The sequence below is a fragment of the Alexandromys fortis genome, unplaced genomic scaffold (genome assembly GCF_014885135.2).
Source record: "Alexandromys fortis isolate MF-2015 unplaced genomic scaffold, M_Fortis_MF-2015_v1.1 scaffold_154, whole genome shotgun sequence".
Lineage (NCBI taxonomy): Eukaryota > Metazoa > Chordata > Mammalia > Rodentia > Cricetidae > Alexandromys > Alexandromys fortis.
Window position 1 is genome coordinate 2375844 of NW_026068040.1, and position 20156 is coordinate 2395999.

Sequence of the window (20156 nt, forward strand, 5' to 3'; positions counted from 1 at the left end):
CACCCTTAACATGGCTGCATTCACGTCAAATAATACACATCCACTTAAGACTCTACCCAGTCCTGACAGTGTTGACCTGAAGTGATAAAGGATCAGTAAATAGAGGACCGACTGGTACCCAGAGTCACTAATATGCAAATCCTCATATGTAGTCACTAGTCATCAGACGTGGAACTTGGATGGTATCAAAATGCAACAAGAGAAAAAATACCTTTCTATTAAATTGAAATATGAAATCAGCTCCAGATGGGTTATCCAAACATGAAATTAAATCAAAGACTGCAGGAAAAATATGGGAGAATATCACCATGATGTTAGAGAAACAAAGACCTCTTGTTTTTAAGTTATGTAACTCCAGGTGGTGATGGCGCACGCTTTTAATCCCAGCACTCGGGAGGCAGAGGCAGGCGGATCTCTGTGAGTTTGAGACCAGCCTGGTCTACAGAGTGAGTTCCAGATAGGCTTCAAAGCTACACAAAGAAACCCTGTCTCAAAAAAGTCATGTAACATAAAAATTAAAAATTGAGTAATTAAAAACCCCTAAGCCCATACTTAGAGTTTAGAATACCAGAGTTTACATTTAGGAGGTGGAGGGAGGTAGATGGGAGTTTCAGGGTTATCCTCAGTTACATACGTTCAAAGCCAGCTTGGGCTATATGACAACCCGTCTCCTAACAGCACCAACAGGCCAATGAGCTGGATCAATAGGTAGAAGCATTTGTTATATTACCCAATCACCTGAATTTAGCTCCCAAATAGTTAAAAACCCACATGCAGTGTATCTGTAATCCCAGTAGTCCTATGGCAAGATGGGAGGCAGAGACTGGAAAATACTCACAGGCCAACTTTCCTAAACTACTTAGCATAGCAGAAACAAGCAAGACCCCACCTCTGCAAGGTGGGAAGATAATCAACTTTTGCAAGCTTTCCTCTGACCTCTATATGCATAAACACACATTCACACATGCATGTGGGCTTGCACACACACACAGGTAGATAGCTAGATAGGCAGATATATAGATAGATATAGATAGAAAGATGATTGATTAGATAGATAGATAGATAGATAGATAGATAGAAGATAGATAGATGATAGATAGATAGATAGATAGATAGATAGATAGATAGATAGATAGATGATAGATGATAGATAGATGATAGATGATAGATAGATAGATAGATAGATAGATAGATAGATAGATAGATAGATAGATAGATAGATGGATGTAAGCTCTCTTTGTCTAAACACACCAGCAAACAGTAAAAAATAATGAACCACAGGAAGACTAAGGTCATTTGCAAACCATGTATCTGGAGGTGATTCAATCTATATTACGTTTAAAATTTTTGGATTTATTTATCTTTTATGTGCAAGTGTTTTTCTTGCTTTGTGCATATGTCTGTCTATGCACCATGCATGTTCCTGGTGTCCATGGAATCCAGAAGTGGGTGCTGGAGCTCTTGGAACTGGAGATAAAGATGGTTTAAAGCTGCCATATGGGTACCGGGGACGGAACTCAGACCCCTGGAACAGGAGTAAGTGCTCATAACATCTGAGCCAACTCTCCCAACCTGTGATAGGTGTTTTATAAGACTTCCACACCAGTAAGTCAGGTATCGTGAGAGGAAATCAAAAGACAGCAGAGGGCACTTGAGCAGTTGACATAAGAGTCCAATGGCCAACAAAGAAATGCAAATTGGTATATAATATAATATCATCACATACTAACCGAGTCGCTTTTGTGTTGGCGTTGAGGCTCCAAATCCAGGTCCTCAGACTTGCACGGAGAACACTTTAGTCACTGGGTCACCCACCCCCCAGCTCCCATTTTTAGGGCATTTTAATTGGTACTTTTTTGTGCTTGTCTATTAGAAATAGAGCAGTTGAAAACTAGATCAGAGTGTACTTTCCATGTTCAAATAAACATCTTAAATCCTAATTTTTCTGGAAAGTTAAACCATACAATCACAACATTTCTTGTTCTGGAAGAAGAATCCAAATATAGTAAAATTCACAACATGCCTAAGGCTAACTTGAGTTTGGATAAAGCGTTCTTGGTGACTGACCTTAGCCCCTGTGACAGGTTTGTCGTGATAGTCTCATTGACTGTGCCATAACTGTACTTCCTATTTTAATATGGCAGAATTTTTAATACACTGCTTATGGTATTTTTTAACCTTTTAACTGAAGCTGGAAATGTAGAGAATGTACAAGCCCTGGGTTTTCACTTGATAAATTGTCATAAAATGAACACATCGAAGTAATCACACCCAGATTTGGGACTTTATCAGCATCAGAAAATGCACTAATATACACTAATATGCACTAGTATACACTAATATACACTAATAGTATACACTAATATACACTAATATGCACTAGTATACACTAGTCTACACTAGTATACACCCTCCCATCGTAAGGGTAGCCGTCCGACTGCCTTCTAACAGAATAGGCTAACTTGCTTAGTTTCCCACTTCAAAATAAACCTAAGGTTAGCTTCTTATGCTCGATATTCTATATGTGAGATTCATATGGCTGTGGTTTGGTTTGCTAATTTATTCTCTTGGTTATGTAGTGTTTCACAAGGCAAATATGCACGCAGTTTGTTTATTTTACCGCTTAGGTATTTTCCATTTTTTCTTGCTTGTATGTAAGTTTCTATGGGAACCATAAATGGGGTTGCCATAGGGTAGGCCTGTGCTTACCTTTCACAGATAATGTCAAAGGGCATCTGTGATGATTTAAGAGAGAATGACCCCTCCTTCTCCTTAGGCTCATGTATTTAAATGTTTGGTCCCCAGTAGGTGAAACTGTTTGGAAAGAATTAGGAAGTGTGTCCTTATTGGAGGGGGGGTGTTACTAGGGGTGGGCTTTGAGATTTGAAAAGACATGGCCATTCCGCCTCTTCTCTACTCTCCTCTCCCCTACCCTCCCTCTTTCTCTCCCTATCCCTTTTCCCCTTCCCTCTCTCTCTCTGCCTCCTACCTATGGTGGAAAATGTGAGTTTGCAGCTGTTCCTGCTGCCATGCCTTTGCTCTGTCATCATGAACCCTAACCCTCTGAAACCGTACACCTAAATTAAACACTCTCTCGTATACATCTTGGCCATGGTGTCTTATTGCTGCAATAGAAAAGTAATTAAGGGGCTGGAGAGATGGCTCAGTGGTTAAGAGCATTGCCTGCTCTTCCAAAGGTCCTGAGTTCAATTCCCAGCAACCACATGGTGGCTCACAACCATCTGTAATAAGGTCTGGTGCCCTCTTCTGGCCTTCTGCATACACACAGATAGACTATTGTATACATAATAATTAATAATTAAATATTTAAAAAAAGAAAGAAAAGTAATTAAGACAGCCTTCAAAGAGAGCTGTATGAATTCTCTTTCCACCCAGGCAAGGAGAATTCTAGTTGTTTCACATGGTTGTAGTGGTCAGTCTTTCACAGAAGCCATTCGGTTCAGTGGGTGGCAATAACACAAATCTGTAGCCTGGACACAGGGCTAGAGAGGAGGGACAAATGAGTCGGGCAGATCCGGGGGGCTGGCTGGCTGGCCAGTGTAGTAAAATCAGCAAGCTCCAGGGTCAACAAGAGACACTCTCCAAAAATATAGTGGAGAAAAATAGAGTACATCTGACCCTGACCACCACACCATGCCCGCTGCCATGCCAGCAAGACACATAAGCAAGCACACACTCCATCTTATATGCACACAGTGACTACCACACCACAGCAGCTATCACACGAGCAAGACACATGAGCGAGCACACACTCAACCTTACTAGCACACAGACTAACAGCTTAAGAATATTTCATTAGAGTTCCACCATGCTGAAAATGGAATTATTAAAGGTATTACTTTCATAACATAGCATCAATAAAAAATACTTTTAACCAATAAATAAACTGAAGACATGTCTACCTGGAAGCTAACTTGGCATGCACAGACTTTCTGCTCTGCTTGGGAGGTTGTAATCAGGACTTAACACTCATTGAAATGCAGGACTAGGAAGCGGGAAAACTGACTAACAAAATACAGACAAACCCAGAGTGTCTCCCATATAAACAGTCCTCGGTGTAGCATGTAATTATGCTGCCAGTAAATCCACACCACGCCAAAGGCTTCAATCCTGATGCAGACGTCTTACTGAGATGCCTTTAACCATCAATCATCTATGTCCACACGATCCATTTTTCCCCCAACTCTGCTTCACTACAATGGGATAAACTAATCATTTGTCTGTGGCTGGGCTCTTGATTTTTTTGCTTCCTGAGTTTCTCTCTGTTTCTTTTTCTCCTGTTACACACTCATTTCTCCTCTTGTACTTTCTTGCACAGTACAACCTCCCTCTTCCACCCTGTTCGCTTGTTCCTGCTTCTCCCCTGCATCTTGTTAGATATCTTGGCATGCAGCCAGTACTCTGGACCCCTACTCTTCAGAAGGGCCTGTGAGAATGGAATTGTGTGGCAGAGGGGAAAATAGGTTACTGCCACAAAGTAGTATGACCATCTTGATGATATGGTGGGGAAATGTTTACTGTGGAAAGTGATTGCAATGATTGATCAAAACATTAATACCTGTAGGTCTCCTTCTATGATGTAGAAAACAACTTCCACTTGTGTGGCTCTGGGAAGGGGTACTTGCTGAAATAGTTCCCTTGTTTTCTTATTGCTTATTCCAAGAAAATCAACTGGGAAACACTGAGATTAGATTCTAGTTCGTTCATTTGGCTCAACCCAACCATATTCGTTCTTGTTCAGGTGTCACTGCCATGTCCTTGACACAATGGTTAATTAGTTTAAAAAGCAGTTGGAGATGGGCTGTTTTGGGTAATTCTCCAAGGTTCAGTGCCCTTCTCACCAGGCATTTGTATCTCTTCATTCTTTTCTGGACCTCTCTGTGAGTCTTTGTGTGATGCTGGAGTTAAGAGTTCATGTTCCTGCAGGTGGTATGTTTACAGAACTTTTTCCACGTGTATACAAATACATTCAAGTTCCATCTAGAAGAATATAAAACTGCCTTTCCTCTAAGGTATAATGCATTAATTCTTCAGCTATTTGGATAAATTTAAGTATTTCACAGTTTTATATTATGAGGTGTTGCTTGATTTTTTTTTATTTATTTATTTTTAGTTTTTCAAGACAGGGTTTCTTTGTATAACAGCCCTAGCTGTCCCTAGCTGTCTTGGAACTAGCTCTTGTAGACCAGGCTGGCCTCAAACTCACAGTCATCCTCCTACCCCTGACTTCCGAGTGCTGGGATTAAAGGCATGCACTGCCACCACCCAGCCACAGTTTTATATTATGAGGTGTTGCTTGTAATTTTTTGTGCAGGCTTTGAAGTTAAATTGAAGGAAAATAAACCCTCCTTATCATTGGTGTCATCCTTGAATGGGTACTCATTCTGGTGCAAGAACAGCCATCATGATCTTCTGTATAATCAGGATCATTGGCCTCCTGCCTAGAGTAAGTAATAGACAGTCATTCTTTAGCTCATTTCATTGATAAATTAGTAGACACCTATCATGTATGAGCTTGTTTTGTAGGCACTGGCTAATCACTATCAAGAATTCCCAGATGCATAGACTTTATGGAGTGATTAATTAGCAGCTACCTGCAGAACAATTGTTGAATATCGTATATTAAAAACAATGCCAAAGAAAAACATATGGCTCTATTTAAGTGTGTAGCAGGCAGATTGGAATGGTTTGTAGGTTCAGGCAGGAATCCCAGCAGATGTGACATTGGAGCAGAGCAAGGGAAATAACTGGGGGAAAGATGGACCAGGTGAGAGTGGGAATATCCCAGGTACAGAGAAGAATGGATATGACAGATTACGAAGCAGAAGGTGCATAATATTTCTGAAGAACTGAAAAAGCAGACAGGACCTGGGGACTAGAGAACAAGAACAGATTGGTGGAAATAAAGCTGAGACAACAAGCAGCATCTAGATCACACAGGTCCTCCTGTGCATTGCGACCTTTTCCATGTGGAAAGGTTCTAACCACCGGCACTAAAACAAGAGCTCGTCTTTGAAAGATCACTTGGAATTGGGGAGGTATAACACATGCGAGGATCTGGAATAGAAGACTGTGGCAAGTGGAATTAAAAAGGTGAATGTGCACACAGCAAGTGAGAGCAAAGCTGAGCATTGTTCAAAAGTAGACTCAAGACAAATCAGGGAGAGCAGTCAGGAATACAAGGCTGGGGAGTGACTCCTGGGTTCAGTTTGTGTGGTGTAGAACAACATGAGCCCCTATGCGGAGAAGCAAGTCTGGAGAAGGGATGCAGTGGATGAACTCGCCCTTCGGGTTGGAACGTGTATCTGGCCTGATTAGGGCATAGGGAAGAACCACTCTACATGGCAAGAGAGCTGGACAGAGATGTATGTTGAAAAATTCAATTTAGTAGTGACGGCAGCACGTGAAAGTATAGGCCATTATGGAGAGCGGGAGAATGAATTTTTGCCCTGCTTGCTGCCGTCACTAATTCGCAGTAATCTTTATGTTGGATCTCTGTTCCCTTTTCCTTGCAGTTCTTTGTCTACCTGGGTAAAAATTTTATCCTGATATGATCTCTTAGAAAGTTGCAGTTCTGATTTGAAAGCCGCTTGATGTGAGAAGGCTGTGTTATGGTGTGTATGTCTGAAGACTGGATGCCGTCCCTCCAACTGTCGGTTCATGTTTCTAAGTCCATAAGAGAACGTTAATCCTAAGCTAGTTTTCCCGTCTTTGGAATCATCAGTTGTCTAGAATCCCACTTGTGGTCTGCAGTTCATCTCTTCTCATTAGCAGAAGCTGGAGAGTTTTGTTCTAGCTATTATGTGTTTTATGAAATTAGTTTCCAGCCTTCCTTGATTTTTTTCTCTCTGGATGACCAGTGGTCTCTGACATATGTGGCGTCACTGCTGCTCTGGAAACTGGTTGCTTTTATAAATAGCTCCTAAAGTTAGAAATAAAAAGCATGGTGTCTTCTGCAGTCAATGGCCACAGCCACGTGATGAGTTCAGCATAGACCACTCTCTTGGCCACTAGCCCCAAACTACAATGCTTCTTCCCTCTACAATAACTTTCCTTTCCTTGGCTCAGGATTTAGAAGCGTTCTACTTTAAAAGAGACCCATTACTTCTACATTTATGTCCCTCAAGTGCAAATACTATGTATACTATTCTCCTAAATCCTCAACAACAATACTCCTTGAAGGGAGGCCTTTTTTTCCAGGTTCCAATCACCTAGGTATGCCAGAATAGCTGTGATGTGGTTTTCTTTGCCTTTACATTCATGGTGGCAAAGGATCTGGTATCATCTGCCTCAATCACGTGTGGTACCATGTTCTTATTGTTTCTTTCTATGAGAAAAAAGAATATTTAGCCTTTATTATAATTAAAACATTAGAACCATGCAAGGGTATGAATGACAATCATTTGACACATCTATAGGCTATGAAAAAATGATAACTAAAGTGGTCATAAAGAACTTTTTATCTGTTGATAGGCTCTTTTAAAGCTGATGCTTAATCTTAATAGAGGCTGTGAGTGTCCGTTACCCAAAATAATTGAAGTAAGATAAAGAATATCTTCAGTCTGAATATTTTTCTGATTTCTTTGAGACAGGGTTTCTCTGTGGCTTTGGAGCCTGTCCTGGGACTAGCTCTGTAGACCAGGCTGGTCTCGAACTCACAGAGATCCGCCTGCCTCTGCCTCCCGAGTGCTGGGATTAAAGGCGTGCGTCACCATCACCCGGCTTATTTTTCTGATTTTTAAAGCATTTGTTGATACATAGTAAAGTTGATGAGAGATCAGACCCAAGAGTAAGCATAAAATTCCTTTATGATTCATCTCTATGTTATGCACACAGTTTAAAGTAATTTTCAACAATATTTTAAATGAACTTGTTCATAAAACACTTCATGTTGTACAATTTTCCACTATAGTACCAAGTAGAAAATTAATATATTAAGTAATAAATAACATGAAATCCTCATTGCTTTCATTTTTAAAGCAAAATAAATTTACAATTAAGTCCAGCAGGCACAAATACATTTTTTCAAACCCAGAGTTAAGGAAGTGGTTTGATACATAATAATTGATGACTCAAAAATTCTACAAAGGTAGTGATTTAAAAAAAAAAAAAACTAGCTCACCCAACATGATGTCAGGAGAGCAGGAAGTTAGCCCGCGGTAGCAGCCACAGTAACAACAGGCTCTAGGTAGTCATCGTGCCTCAGGACCACAAAGCTGCCTCGGTAGAGTAAGGTCACTGGCTCTTTCCAGCTGGTATTAATCAGAAAGAATTCTGAAATGGAAGGAATAGAAACCGACCCTAAAGAAGAGAAATCTTTGCTGAGTTCTTTTCAATATTGCTAGTTTTCCGTACTGAGTTATTTCAACATTGCTAGGCGTTTAGGAAAGTGGTACATACAAGAATCCTTATGCATTATTCAGGGTTCTCTAGTGGAATGGAGCCAATAGAGGGGATATATATTTATGAGGAATTTATTAGATTCACTCACATGATACTGTCTGGGTAGTCCAGCCGTGACTGTTCCCACACTGGAGAGGCTGAGAACCCAGTAGCTCTCAGTTCACATGGCTGAACACTTTAGCAGTCCCAGGCAGGCACTATGGAGTCCCAGGAGGAGTATGGCTCCATGGTTTAAGAGAATAACCAAGGCCATATTGTGTGTAGCAATGTTTGTGTATGGAGTTTGAAAGGCCACTGTGTGAAGCTGTGAAGGTTAAGCCAATGCTGCATGAAAGAAAACTAAAACACCTTAAAACTGGAGTCTGCATGCCATCGGCATGCATGTTTCCTTCATTTAAGAGAGACCTCATTTATCTCACACTGGAGACAGCTGTCACACACCAACTTTCCAGCTTCGTGAATCAGCGCCTTGTGCCCTTGCTTCCACCACAGAAGCACAGACTTCCCAGTTAACAGTCACCGAGTCGTGCCTCAGTGATGAAGACCACAGAAGCAACCTGATGAAATCTCAAACACGGGAGCAGCAGGAACACAGACAAAACCATTCACCAGCATGCAATCCTGCAAATATGATGAGATGCTCTCGAATGTTTGAGGTCATAAAATATCAGCAGTAATAACAGTCTATATGCACTGATTTGATTTTAATAAACACTGTAGTCAAGTTCCAATTTATAGGAAAGCTGTCAGACTTAAAAAGTTTTAGTAACTTGTTGCACCATGATTCAAATAAAAATTATGGTTAAATGCAAACCTTTTAAATTCTATTTCCAGGCTCTTTCCAATATAACACTTGTCTCTCATTTGCTTTAAAGAGCATCAAAGATTTTGGTGGGGGAAGGGGATTCACTATTTATCCCTGGCTGGCCTGGAACTCACTATATAGAATAGGTTGTCCTTGAACTCGAAGATCCACCTGCCTAGTACTCCTCTGGAGCACTAGAATTAAATGATGATATCAAATACACTTTGCTTGCTCATTAATGTAACAGCTTCTAACCACATACATCCTGGTCCTGATCACTACACTGGGCACTGAAATGATGGGGATCGACAAGACAGTGTCTGCCTTCAGAGTAAGCTCACCATCAGGCAGGGGACAAAGGCATGCAATCACATGTAGACATGCCTATTGACAGGGAAGTGTGTGCTACAACAGCAGGAATAATGCTGGTTGTTGGAACACGTATGAGAAGTACCATACCAGGCCATGAATGGGAGACACCCAGAGGTTTAGATATTTCGAAAGATGGGTAGGAGTTGAAGTAGCACCTGAAGCCCAGAATTAAAAAAAAAATGCAGAGTCACTCCTGAGAGGGAGAAAACCCTAATGCAGGTCCCATACGTTTATAAATTATACTCTATTTGCCTGCTATTTGACAATTTAGAGATATCATCTATCTCTCTCGTTCTCCTATCTTTCTCGCTCTCATTCTTTCCTTCTTTACCCTTTCCCATCCATGCTTTTCCATCTACCCCTTCTTTCTATCTATTCACCCATCTACCCTCCATGAATCAATACACATAAATGTGTGCGTACATAGCAAGTTCTGCTTATGTATTGAATTAATTTATTTTAGAGAAAATCTAGGGTGTTCCAGGCACCATTCCAAGCAGTGTAGAGCACAAACTGATCCATGAGATGTTATCCTAGCTGTCACAAAGACTGAAATCTAGTTCCAGAGACTGCCATGTACACACATACTGACAACTGTACGGGGAAGGTGCCCTCAAGCTATGTGGATATAATAGAAAAATACCTGAATTTAGTGATTAAAATGATCAAACCAACACCAGATTAAACATTCTTTATCTTTTTGTTTGTTTACTTGCTTTATCTTGTTTTGTTTCCTGAAATGTATTCTTTGACAGATTCTGTGGCAACAGCATCCGGGCCCCTACTAGTCGAAGTTGCCAAAACTCCTGGTGCCAGCCTTGGGGTTGCGCTAACTACCTCAGTGTGCTGTAACAAACAGGTCATCGTCATAGACAAAATCAAATCTGCAAGTATTGCAGACAGGTGAGTATCGCAGCAAATGTCTGCTGATCAACACTGTGTATGTGCTTAATAATGTCATGATATACACACTCATATAATATGCACACTTACACACTTTTACACACACAGAGAAAAAAGAGCACTGTTTCCAATTTCTACAAAGTTCACATAAGAAAACAACTTTCTGTTGTTATCCTTAAAATCATAACTACCTCATCAGCCACTTCGTTATGAGATGTCACTTCATCCAGACTTCTGGTGTGCCCCTTTTCAATAGAAAAACAAACGCATTTATTTACTGTGCCCTCAGAAAAATAAGTTCTGGTTTTGATACATGCTAAAAGCACTGATCTTTATCCAGACCTGTTCGGAGAAGTCATGGGTTTTTCTGCATCATTATCAATTAAATCCTGTGGTCAGAAGATATGATTCCTTTTTGGAAAAGTGGGTAATACAATATTCTTAGAATAATGTGCATTTTAAAGACAAGCCTGATAATGTCATAGTTTGTTAATCTTCATGGCTTCACAACCTCCAGTCAAGGGTCCCTTAGACACCATTACAGTGTTATGATAAAAATGAAATTCATTTTTCTGATTCACATTTTATCTTTGTAAGACAGAAGAGGCAAAAAGACTGCTTTTTCATGTAATAAAATTATTTTACAGCTCCAGGTAAGAAAACCCCACTTCTCATGCTCGAGCACCCGAAGTGAGTCACCATAGACCACTATTTCCAGATGGAAGGTTGGTCTAGAAATGTTCTTGCCCTGACCAGGAGATTCTCACCATGGAAACCCTTGGCTGGACTCAGCTAGTCCACCATTTACATTTCCAGCCTCCTTCTCCCTTGGCCCTGCTGTTGCACAGCAACCCAAGGAGTGGGTGCCCTATAGTGCCATTGTTGCCCACTCTGTGTGGTTAGTCATAGTGGTAGCCACTGATGCAGGCACCTTCTCCAGGTCGCTAGTGCAGGGTGTTTCAGCTGCCTGCCTCTGTTTTGTTTTGGTTTCATTCCACAAAGGGTTACCAGTGTGGGGAGCTGTCCACTTGCCTGGGTGCTGACTGCTGTGTCTACCACTTTCAGTTCATCCAGTAGCCAACCTGTGTCTTCTCCAGCAAGGTGTAGCAGCTAGACTCCTCCCCCTAGCTTTCCCCCAACTCCCCATGTAAGTCTAGTTTCATTACTCTGAAGTCCTGCGTAATTTCTATTTTGTGCTAATTAATGTTGACTCCAGATTTAAAACAAACAAACAAACAAACAACAACAACAAAAAAACCAGAAGGCCATAATAAAGAGCTGGTAAATTGAAGCCTCTTTTAAAAGATTTGAAGGAAGCAGTAACTGAAACTCCTCATCATCCTCATACATGAGACTGTAGGCCAGTTCACTGTAGCACATCTTAAGATGCTAACTGTGAATAGAAGAGCCTAAGAGAAAAAAAGAGAACAAACTCAGGAGGAAAAAATTCTCTTCTCCTCTCCTCACCCCTCTTGCCTTCTTCCCCATCCCACCCCAAAATGTTTAAGGACAAAATATTTTCAAAGATAAGAAAATAAGAAAAATCATTCCTTCAGATTTTTCTGCCTTTTCCACAAAAATTTTCCATTCCAATTCAGACCCGACATGGCTCAAATATTTTCTACAGGTAATATTTTCTACTAACATTCAATTTTTGAAAGTAATGATAATTCCTTAAGGCTCTAACTCTGTAGAACATCAAAGTCTCATTCTGAAGAGAAGGGTTTTCCATGCCGCCGTGTCTCCTCCCCACAGATGTGGGGCGCTGCACGTAGGAGACCACATTCTCTCCATCGACGGCATAAGCATGGAGTGCTGTACCCTCGCCGAAGCCACCCAGTTCCTGGCCAACACCACCGACCAGGTGAAGCTGGAGATTCTCCCGCACCATCAGACCCGCCTGGCCCTGAAGGGACCTGACCATGGTGAGACGAGCCTTCTGCACCCTTCTCTCTTTCTCGCTCTTGCAGCTTTCTTCTTACAGAGAGTCGGGAAGACACATGCTCCTCCCTTTATCATACCATTAGGTTGGCTTCGTTCACCCTGCTGTATCTGCGGGGTCCCCTTTACAAGCATTTATAGTCAGTGGAAAGCCCGAAAAAGAAGAAAGAAATTCTGAGATTGAAATCTGAGGCTCAAACTATTTGACTTTTTTGTGTTTGCTTAAACTTTGATGCAAACTGAGTATTAGGAGAAGGAAAATGATTTGACTTCCTGGTGGTCACAGGGAATTTTGACTGTCTGTAAAGGACAATGAAAGCAAGCATTAAGACTCATAAAACAAACAAACAAACAAAAATGTAAAACCAAAAGTACGTTTTGTAGCCAGGAGACCAGGAAGAGCTGCCTTGCCAAGGACTTCAGATAGTGTTGGCCTTTGTGGCCTGTTCCCGGCATCATTAAGTCTCCGAATGAAATGTTTTTACTATCCTAAAGTAGAATAAAACAAATTCATATTAATAGGCAATATATTAAATAGTCATCAGAAAAAGACAGTTGCATGAAGTGTTGATTTCTGTTTTTTTGTCTATTTTCTGGAATATTTATACCCCCAGGATAAAGAACACATTGGCCAGACTTCATGCCAGGGAAGTGAGAATGGTAGGCCCCTTGCAGTAAATAGAGTCAGCCGAGGGGATCTGCATCCTCACTGTCTGGCCGTAGGGTCCAGATAAGCTTTCTCAATGCATAAAACCATCCACTCGGGCATCTTTAACAAACACAAGACTTGGAGTCACGAATCCAGGAAGTCAGTGTGTCTGGTGGAGTCTTCCTTCATACTCCCGTTCCCACTTATTTACTAAAGCACAGGCCACCGCCCCTTTTCAGTCCTGGGAACAGGAAGGCTTCCCCACTTTGAGCCAGTTATACTCAAAGAGGAGTATGCACTTTTCTACAGTTAGTGACAGCTGAGTTTTCTAACACTGGAATGTTGCTTGTGGGAAGGTCATTTGCATTGCGTTTCTCACCTTCTAAAAGGTGCTGTGCTTCTCTACAGGGGGATTAAAAAAAAAAAGAGGATGAAATAATTTTCATACTGGTTGAGTCAGCTGGATGCAACCTTTTTTTAATTAAATGGAGCTTAGACAGCCCTGGAGCTAATGATAATCTCTAGTAGAGCACGCTGCCTTTATCAGATTTTAATTTGATACATTGGAGTGGGGAAATGGTGCAACATACGCAGGTTAGTTTGGAAATCAGCAGAGTCAAATGGAGGCTCCAAGGAGCAATAGGATGCTGAGGCTAGGGATGTGGGAACGCACGCAGGTCTCACCCCAAGCCCTCAAGGCAGGGATGTCTTAAACTGTGTGAGTGTCTTCTTGGTGTATATGAAGTCACCACTGGATTTGGGGCACAGAAGGCTTAAGATTACATGCTGTACTTTTTTAGAAAGATGCACCTCATGTCTGGAATCAGTAAATCAGAAATGTGAGCAAACCCTTTCAAAACTTTACTGTTTTTTTATTTTTTTAGCAGCCTCATTATTTTACTTTTTCTACCCTGATACAAATCCAAATAGTTCAAATAGTTTCCAACTCATGAAATATTAAAATAATTTGAAAAGATGAAGAATTTATATGCTGAGCTGTATGGAGCAAGAACACATTGTTTTTCTTTTCCTGAAAGTGCTGATGTCATATGTGTACGGTAGGAGGCTAGCAGGCTAGAGCTGACTGTCTACCTTATTTAGCTTATGAGTGTCTCCCCTAGGTTTTATGTTAAAAGCAGACACTAAAAGAAATAAAGAATGGCACCTAAACATAATTATATCTTGTATTAGTTCAGTCTGACATATTTTCACCATTCTTCCAAAAATGTAAGTTCTGATTGCTTTTTCCAGTCTGTGATGCCTGGGCCCTGTGTCTCTCATCTCATGAAAATATGAAGATCCAACATTTTCCAAATTTCGTTAGCAACAAAGCATTCATCACAGTGATTCCGAAACAGTGTGGGAGAGGCCGAGCCCGTTCGGGATAAGAGGTCCACTATCCCCTTTCCTGGTAGACAGCAGTCTCCAGAACACTGGCAATGCTGGCCTTTTCAGAGAAGACTGTGCAGCTCAGAGGAACATGCCTGCCTAAGCATGTGCATGGCCTTGAGTTACATCCCCAACATACAATTTAAAAAAAAAAAAACACTTTTCATTGAGGTTGAAATTTTTCCCACTGCAGGTCTTTAGGAGACATAAACTTGACTGAAGGAAAAGGGGCTGAAGGGAAGCAAGTGTAGCCAGGGTCACTAGACTTAATCTGCTTAAAGCAGAATATTCCATTCTGTGATCTCCGGGGACAACCACCAGACTCATTGTGACCCATTCTCTCAGCCATCCTGGAAGGGCAAGAGAACATAATTAGGAAAACAAAGAGAGTGCCCTGTATGGCTTATGCACCTGACACTGTAGCAGCCCTGGATGGTGTATGCACCTGATACTGTAGCAGCCCTGGATGGTGTATGCACCTGAGACTGTAGCAGCCCTGGATGGTGTATGCACCTGAGACTGTAGCAGCCCTGGATGGTGTATGCACCTGAGACAGTAACAACAATGCCACAGCGCACTGGCACAGGAAGCGTTGTGTGTTCAGCTTGCTGTCTCAGCTGAAGAAGGGCTTTACGAGCCTCTCCAGGAAGAGGCAGTTCAGTTCAGTGGGCCAGGCTCTAGAGCAGACTTCCAGAGATCTCATTCTGATGCCACCTCATGGAACCTTAAGACAGCTACCCAACTTCTTCTGTATCTCAAGTTCTTTATCTATAAAGTGTGGGTTATGGTAATGTTCACTTCATCCGAATACTAGAAGCAGCGTTGCCTGAGACTTTTCATGAAAGGCAGCTAACACAGCACCTGGGATGCAGAGAGGACTCAATGAACATGTACAGCTATGATTGCATAGCTAAGTAAATGAGTGCCTGCCTACTGCAACTGGCACGGGGATAAACACACAATAGGTAATTGGCAATACCTGCCTTATGGGCTCACTAATTTGGCTTGATGGTTTGATTAAATGTTCAGTTGTTTTCAAAGTCCTCAGTAAAGAGCTGAGGTGGGTGTGGAATTCTGAAGTCCATTCACTCCTGCCTGGCTTCGTTAGAAACACAGACAACCCTTCGTAAAGAGGACAATAGGCTGTGATTGTAAGTTAGCAGCACTGCATGTTGCTACAAGGTGCCCTGTGCCACAAAGTAAAACAAAGATAGTGGGGGGAGGGGGCAAAAACCACTAAAGTCTTGCCTAAGATGCTCCTTTATCTCAAGGAAAAGGCTGCTGCCACGCGGATGTCAATCATTATGTCTTGGAAGCGAAATGAACAGAGCTGTATTCTTCCAGGGTGCACATATAAAGAGACTGTTAACATGCATTGTATGTTAGAGCCATTTCAGACAGTAATAAGGGATGTGCAGGATACAGTTAGTGGAAGCTAATATGATAGTGGCAACTGCTTCAGCCAGCAAGGTCAGCATCAGTTCCTCAGTAGAGAGAGCACCAGAGCTAAGGCCTCAATAATGAGCTAGCCATACAGGCAGCTGGAAGGAGCCAAGTAGGCACAGAAGCCACAATGAAACAAGGAAGGTGGCCAGCTTGTTCAAAGAGGCATAAGTCCAATGTGGCTGGAAGATATAAATGGTGAATAATCCAAGAAAAAAAATAGAGAGATGGTTCAGTGGTTAAGAACACTGACTGCTCTTCCAGAGGTCCTGAGTTCAATTCTCAGCAACTACATGGCAGCTCACAACCGTCTGTAATGAGATCTGGTGCCCTCTTCTGACCTGCAGCATGTATATGTATTAAATAAATAAATCTTTTTTTAAAAAATTAGAAAGTATAGACTGATTCTCCTTGCACCATAAGCCATGGACACAGGAATGACATGACTGAAGGCATACATTTAAAAGTTTCCCCTCCGTGTGTTGTAGATCCTGGAAAGCAGGTGCAGGATGTGGGTCAGAGGGCTAAGTGTGGCAGTCTTGCACTGGTCTCAAAGGAGATGGCAGGTGAGACCCAGGGAATTCATAGACACAGGGATCCCAAACCAGCTATTCCTGCAGAAGGATAGGTCCAGTTCCAGACCATGAGATTATAGCAGCTTGATAAGTCTTCTAAATTCTAAGTGTCAAGAGAGTAAAATCTGTTGACAAAGATCGCGTATTTCCTTTAATGGCGTTTTGTTGTTGGCAAGTAGATGGCACCGTAGGGAGAAACGGTGCTGTCTCTCCTAGCTCCTTGGCTGTATTCTGTAGATCAGCACCATGCTGAACATGTATGTGCATTATTCCCACCGCAGGAATAGATGTTTTCATGATCGGTGACTCTGAGGACATTGGAGCTGAGGTTGATTAGCTGGCAAGATCAAAGAGAAGGTGTAGGACAAAGGCGAGTCAGTGAAGCCCAGGGCAGGCTCACTCCAGAAGATCCGTCCATACTAGAGCATTTGCTGTGACTCCCCCCTCCAGAGAGGATGAGAACGGTGATGCCCTCCCAAGCCCTTACCTTAGAACATTCATTTGCATGCATGCAAAGCCTTCAAACACTTTCTGGGAGGAACTACTGCAACCCATGCAGATTCTTAGCTGTAGAATCCTAAAAGCCAATCAGAGTTCACGGCTGTTTTCGGCCCTTCGAGATCATTCAGTGAAAATCTCCCTATCAGACATAGTGACAAAGAGATACTACTACTCACTTTCCAGAATGCCAGAGAGAAATTTAATTTTTCCTGCTTTTGAAGGCAAATTCTTTGGTCTGGTTAACTTCAGGGTATGAACATTTTTGCAACATTTTAATAATAAAGTTTAAAATTAAAAAAATAGAGCCCAGGCTGACCTCATATTTGCTATGTAGCTTGTGAAGGCCTTAAACTTTTGATTCTCCTGCCTCCACCTCTTGAGTGCTGGGATTATAGGCATGTGCCACCATGCCTGGGCCATGCACACTAAGTACCAAATCCAGGGCTCCTGTAAGCTGACGGAGCAATCTGCCAATTGCATCACATCCCCACCATAGAACTCAACTCTTAACAACAGCAAATTCAGAATGGAAACTTGCTAACTTTGAAGTTAAACTCATTACAATCTTGATGCTATATGAATAAAATATAATAACATGAAACCAAATGTTTCTCATGCAAATAAACTTTTTAAAAAATTACAAAAATACATTGAAACTTTTCTCCTTATTAATCAGGAAAGAAAAAAGATTCTGATAGGCACAGATGATGTCTACAGTTTATTGTTGAGGAAAATCAAGTGCCCGTGATGGATAGTAGTGTAATTAAAACATCGGGGTAGTAAATTGTGCCTGTGACTCTTACAGCCACACATCACAAGTCCGCATGATAAACTGTTCCTTCTCCTCTTTCTCTTCAAAGAAGTGCTCCGAACTGACCGAGATTTGCAAAGCTTTAATTACTTATCGTGTGCCATAGATCTTTATGGGGATGACTTTTAAGTTTAAAAAAAAATGTTTTTTAATCTCTGCAGTGAAGCGCAGGGGGAGATTAGAAATTGATTCAGTAGTCATCTTAAAGAGAGAAAAGATGGACTGGAAGAAAGACACGCATTATTCTCAGGAAGATGAAAAGTCTCCGTGGCTGGTGTTAATCATCTCTTTTGCTGACCGCTGAGAAAATGGCAAAGCCAAATAGATTCCCCCTCCCCCCTTTACGAGCAGCTTTCATTTTTGTTAACAATTTTTCTTTGTCTTTTTTTTAATTTGTGCAATTCAGTTACTTTTTCCTCTTTTTTTCTTTTGTTTTTCATTTTGTTCTGTTTCTCGGTTCTTTGTTTTTTTATTCCTCATCATCACTTCATATGGGCAGTGAAAATTCAAAGGAGCAACAGACAACTTCCTTGGGAATCCTGGGCCAGCAACCCGTGCAGCCTTCACACCAACCATCACCATAACTCGTACCACCCAGACCATTGCAGAGTGCCAGCCCTGACTTTCCCGAAAGCGCCTCCTCCAAACAGTCCTCGTAATGTTCCACGCTTTCTCGCCCTGGTCTATATTAGAGTCTCCTCTCCTTATGCCTCCTTCCCTAACTCACTACATCTCTGGTTCATGCGTGTTGCCTGCTTTCCCTTGTCCTGTTAGTTCTTTGTACTAACAACATGTCTTGTTTCTGGCTTCTGGCCTCTCCTTTTCCATTGTCATTTAAAAAGGATGCAAGAGACAGTAATGTCTCTTGATGATAGGTGACCTGCCTTGCATGTGTGAGGCCCCAGGTTCAGTCCCCTGCACCACAAAAACAGTACAGGGAGAAAATGTATAAATGTTCTGAAGGCTTTATATGCAGTTCAGAAGACAACACAGAACATGGAAGTATGGTGGTCTCAGATCTCCATGTATGTGGATCACTTAAGACATCCATGTCAGAAAATACCCACAAAATGGCACTGTGTACACTGGTGTCTTAAGTTATCAGTGGAGGACTTTGTTCCGATCTCTGTCTTTGTCTAGAGTAAAATTCATAGTCTGTGTGCACCCACATGCTATGGAGGACCCTGTCCCTCAAAAGTTACAAACTCGTGTGACAGATTCTAACGTGCTGGCTCCAGGGCCTGGTCTCTGTCCAGATGTGGGTACTGACTAACCGTGGCTCTGTGTCCTAATGTCTCTTTGGGTTGTTGCTGGTTGGCAAGGGTGGCAGGCTCAGGCCCCACCTGGGAATGCTCCATGCCAAGTCTTCACTTTCTTCCAGCCGCAATGGTGTCCTCGTCCTCCCCTACCTCCATGAGCGCATACAGCCTGAGTTCCCTGAACATGGGGACTTTACCTCGAAGCCTCTACTCCACCAGCCCACGAGGAACCATGATGAGGAGGAGACTGAAAAAGAAGGACTTCAAGAGCTCATGTAAGTGAAATGCTGACCAGACGACCCATTGGTCTCCAGGAAATGTGTGCTTACTCTAAGGGGTGGGGTAATTAGGGAGACTGTAGCCGATAGCTCTGGCTAAAGACCATGACTGAAACCCATGATCTGTGTGGTAACGTGTACCCTGAATATAACTTCAAACTGATCTAGCTTGCACTACCTTTTCCTACAACAGCTTTGCCTATAACAATTTTGTTTCTTTTCTTTTTTAATGAAATTTGAGGTGCCTTTCGACTCTGGGTAGCTCCAGGCATAAACATTTATTGCTCATATCTTATTCCTTCTAAAGAAGTTTTGTACAAACTCTGTCCCTCGTGTGATAAGTATGAGTCTTGTAAATTTGGTTAACCAATAAATTTCATATTTTATTTCTTGACCTTCTTTCAAAACAGTAAGTTTGAGCATTTCTTTTCAAATTCTCATTCCAAAAGCTTCCTTTAGTTTTGTTATTATTCTATCCTACCGAGAATCACCTCTATTGCATGTATTTCTTGGTTTTAATATAATATTTTCATTTATTCTTTTAAAAGTTTATACATGCATATAATATATTTTAGCCATATAAATGCCTCCAACCCCTCTCCAACTACTTTGGAATTCTTCCATGTTCTTCTCCTAACTTCCTATAATGCTGCCCATACATGCATGGGGCATCCACTAGAACTTTGAACCTACCCCGGGCCTGCAACCTTGAAGAACAGTGACTGTCAATACCTCCTTGGTGGCAAGTGGAAGCTTTTGTGCCCCTCCCAATTCTTCCTGGAATGTTGACTGGCTTGATCTTGTAT

General features: G+C 41.7%; 1 protein-coding gene across 4 annotated transcripts in view; it reads left to right on the forward strand.

Annotated features, from left to right (window-relative positions):
- The window catches only part of Grip1 (glutamate receptor interacting protein 1), a 632754-nt gene that overhangs the window by 519188 nt on the left and 93410 nt on the right, over positions 1 to 20156 (forward strand). For all 4 annotated transcript variants that reach the window (XM_050165496.1, XM_050165498.1, XM_050165497.1 and 1 more), the window contains exons 8-11: positions 10357 to 10504; positions 12260 to 12429; positions 18313 to 18468; positions 19195 to 19347. In XM_050165496.1, coding sequence (XP_050021453.1) covers positions 10357 to 10504; positions 12260 to 12429; positions 18313 to 18468; positions 19195 to 19347 — 627 coding nt within the window. The remainder of the gene's footprint in view (positions 1 to 10356; positions 10505 to 12259; positions 12430 to 18312; positions 18469 to 19194; positions 19348 to 20156) is intronic.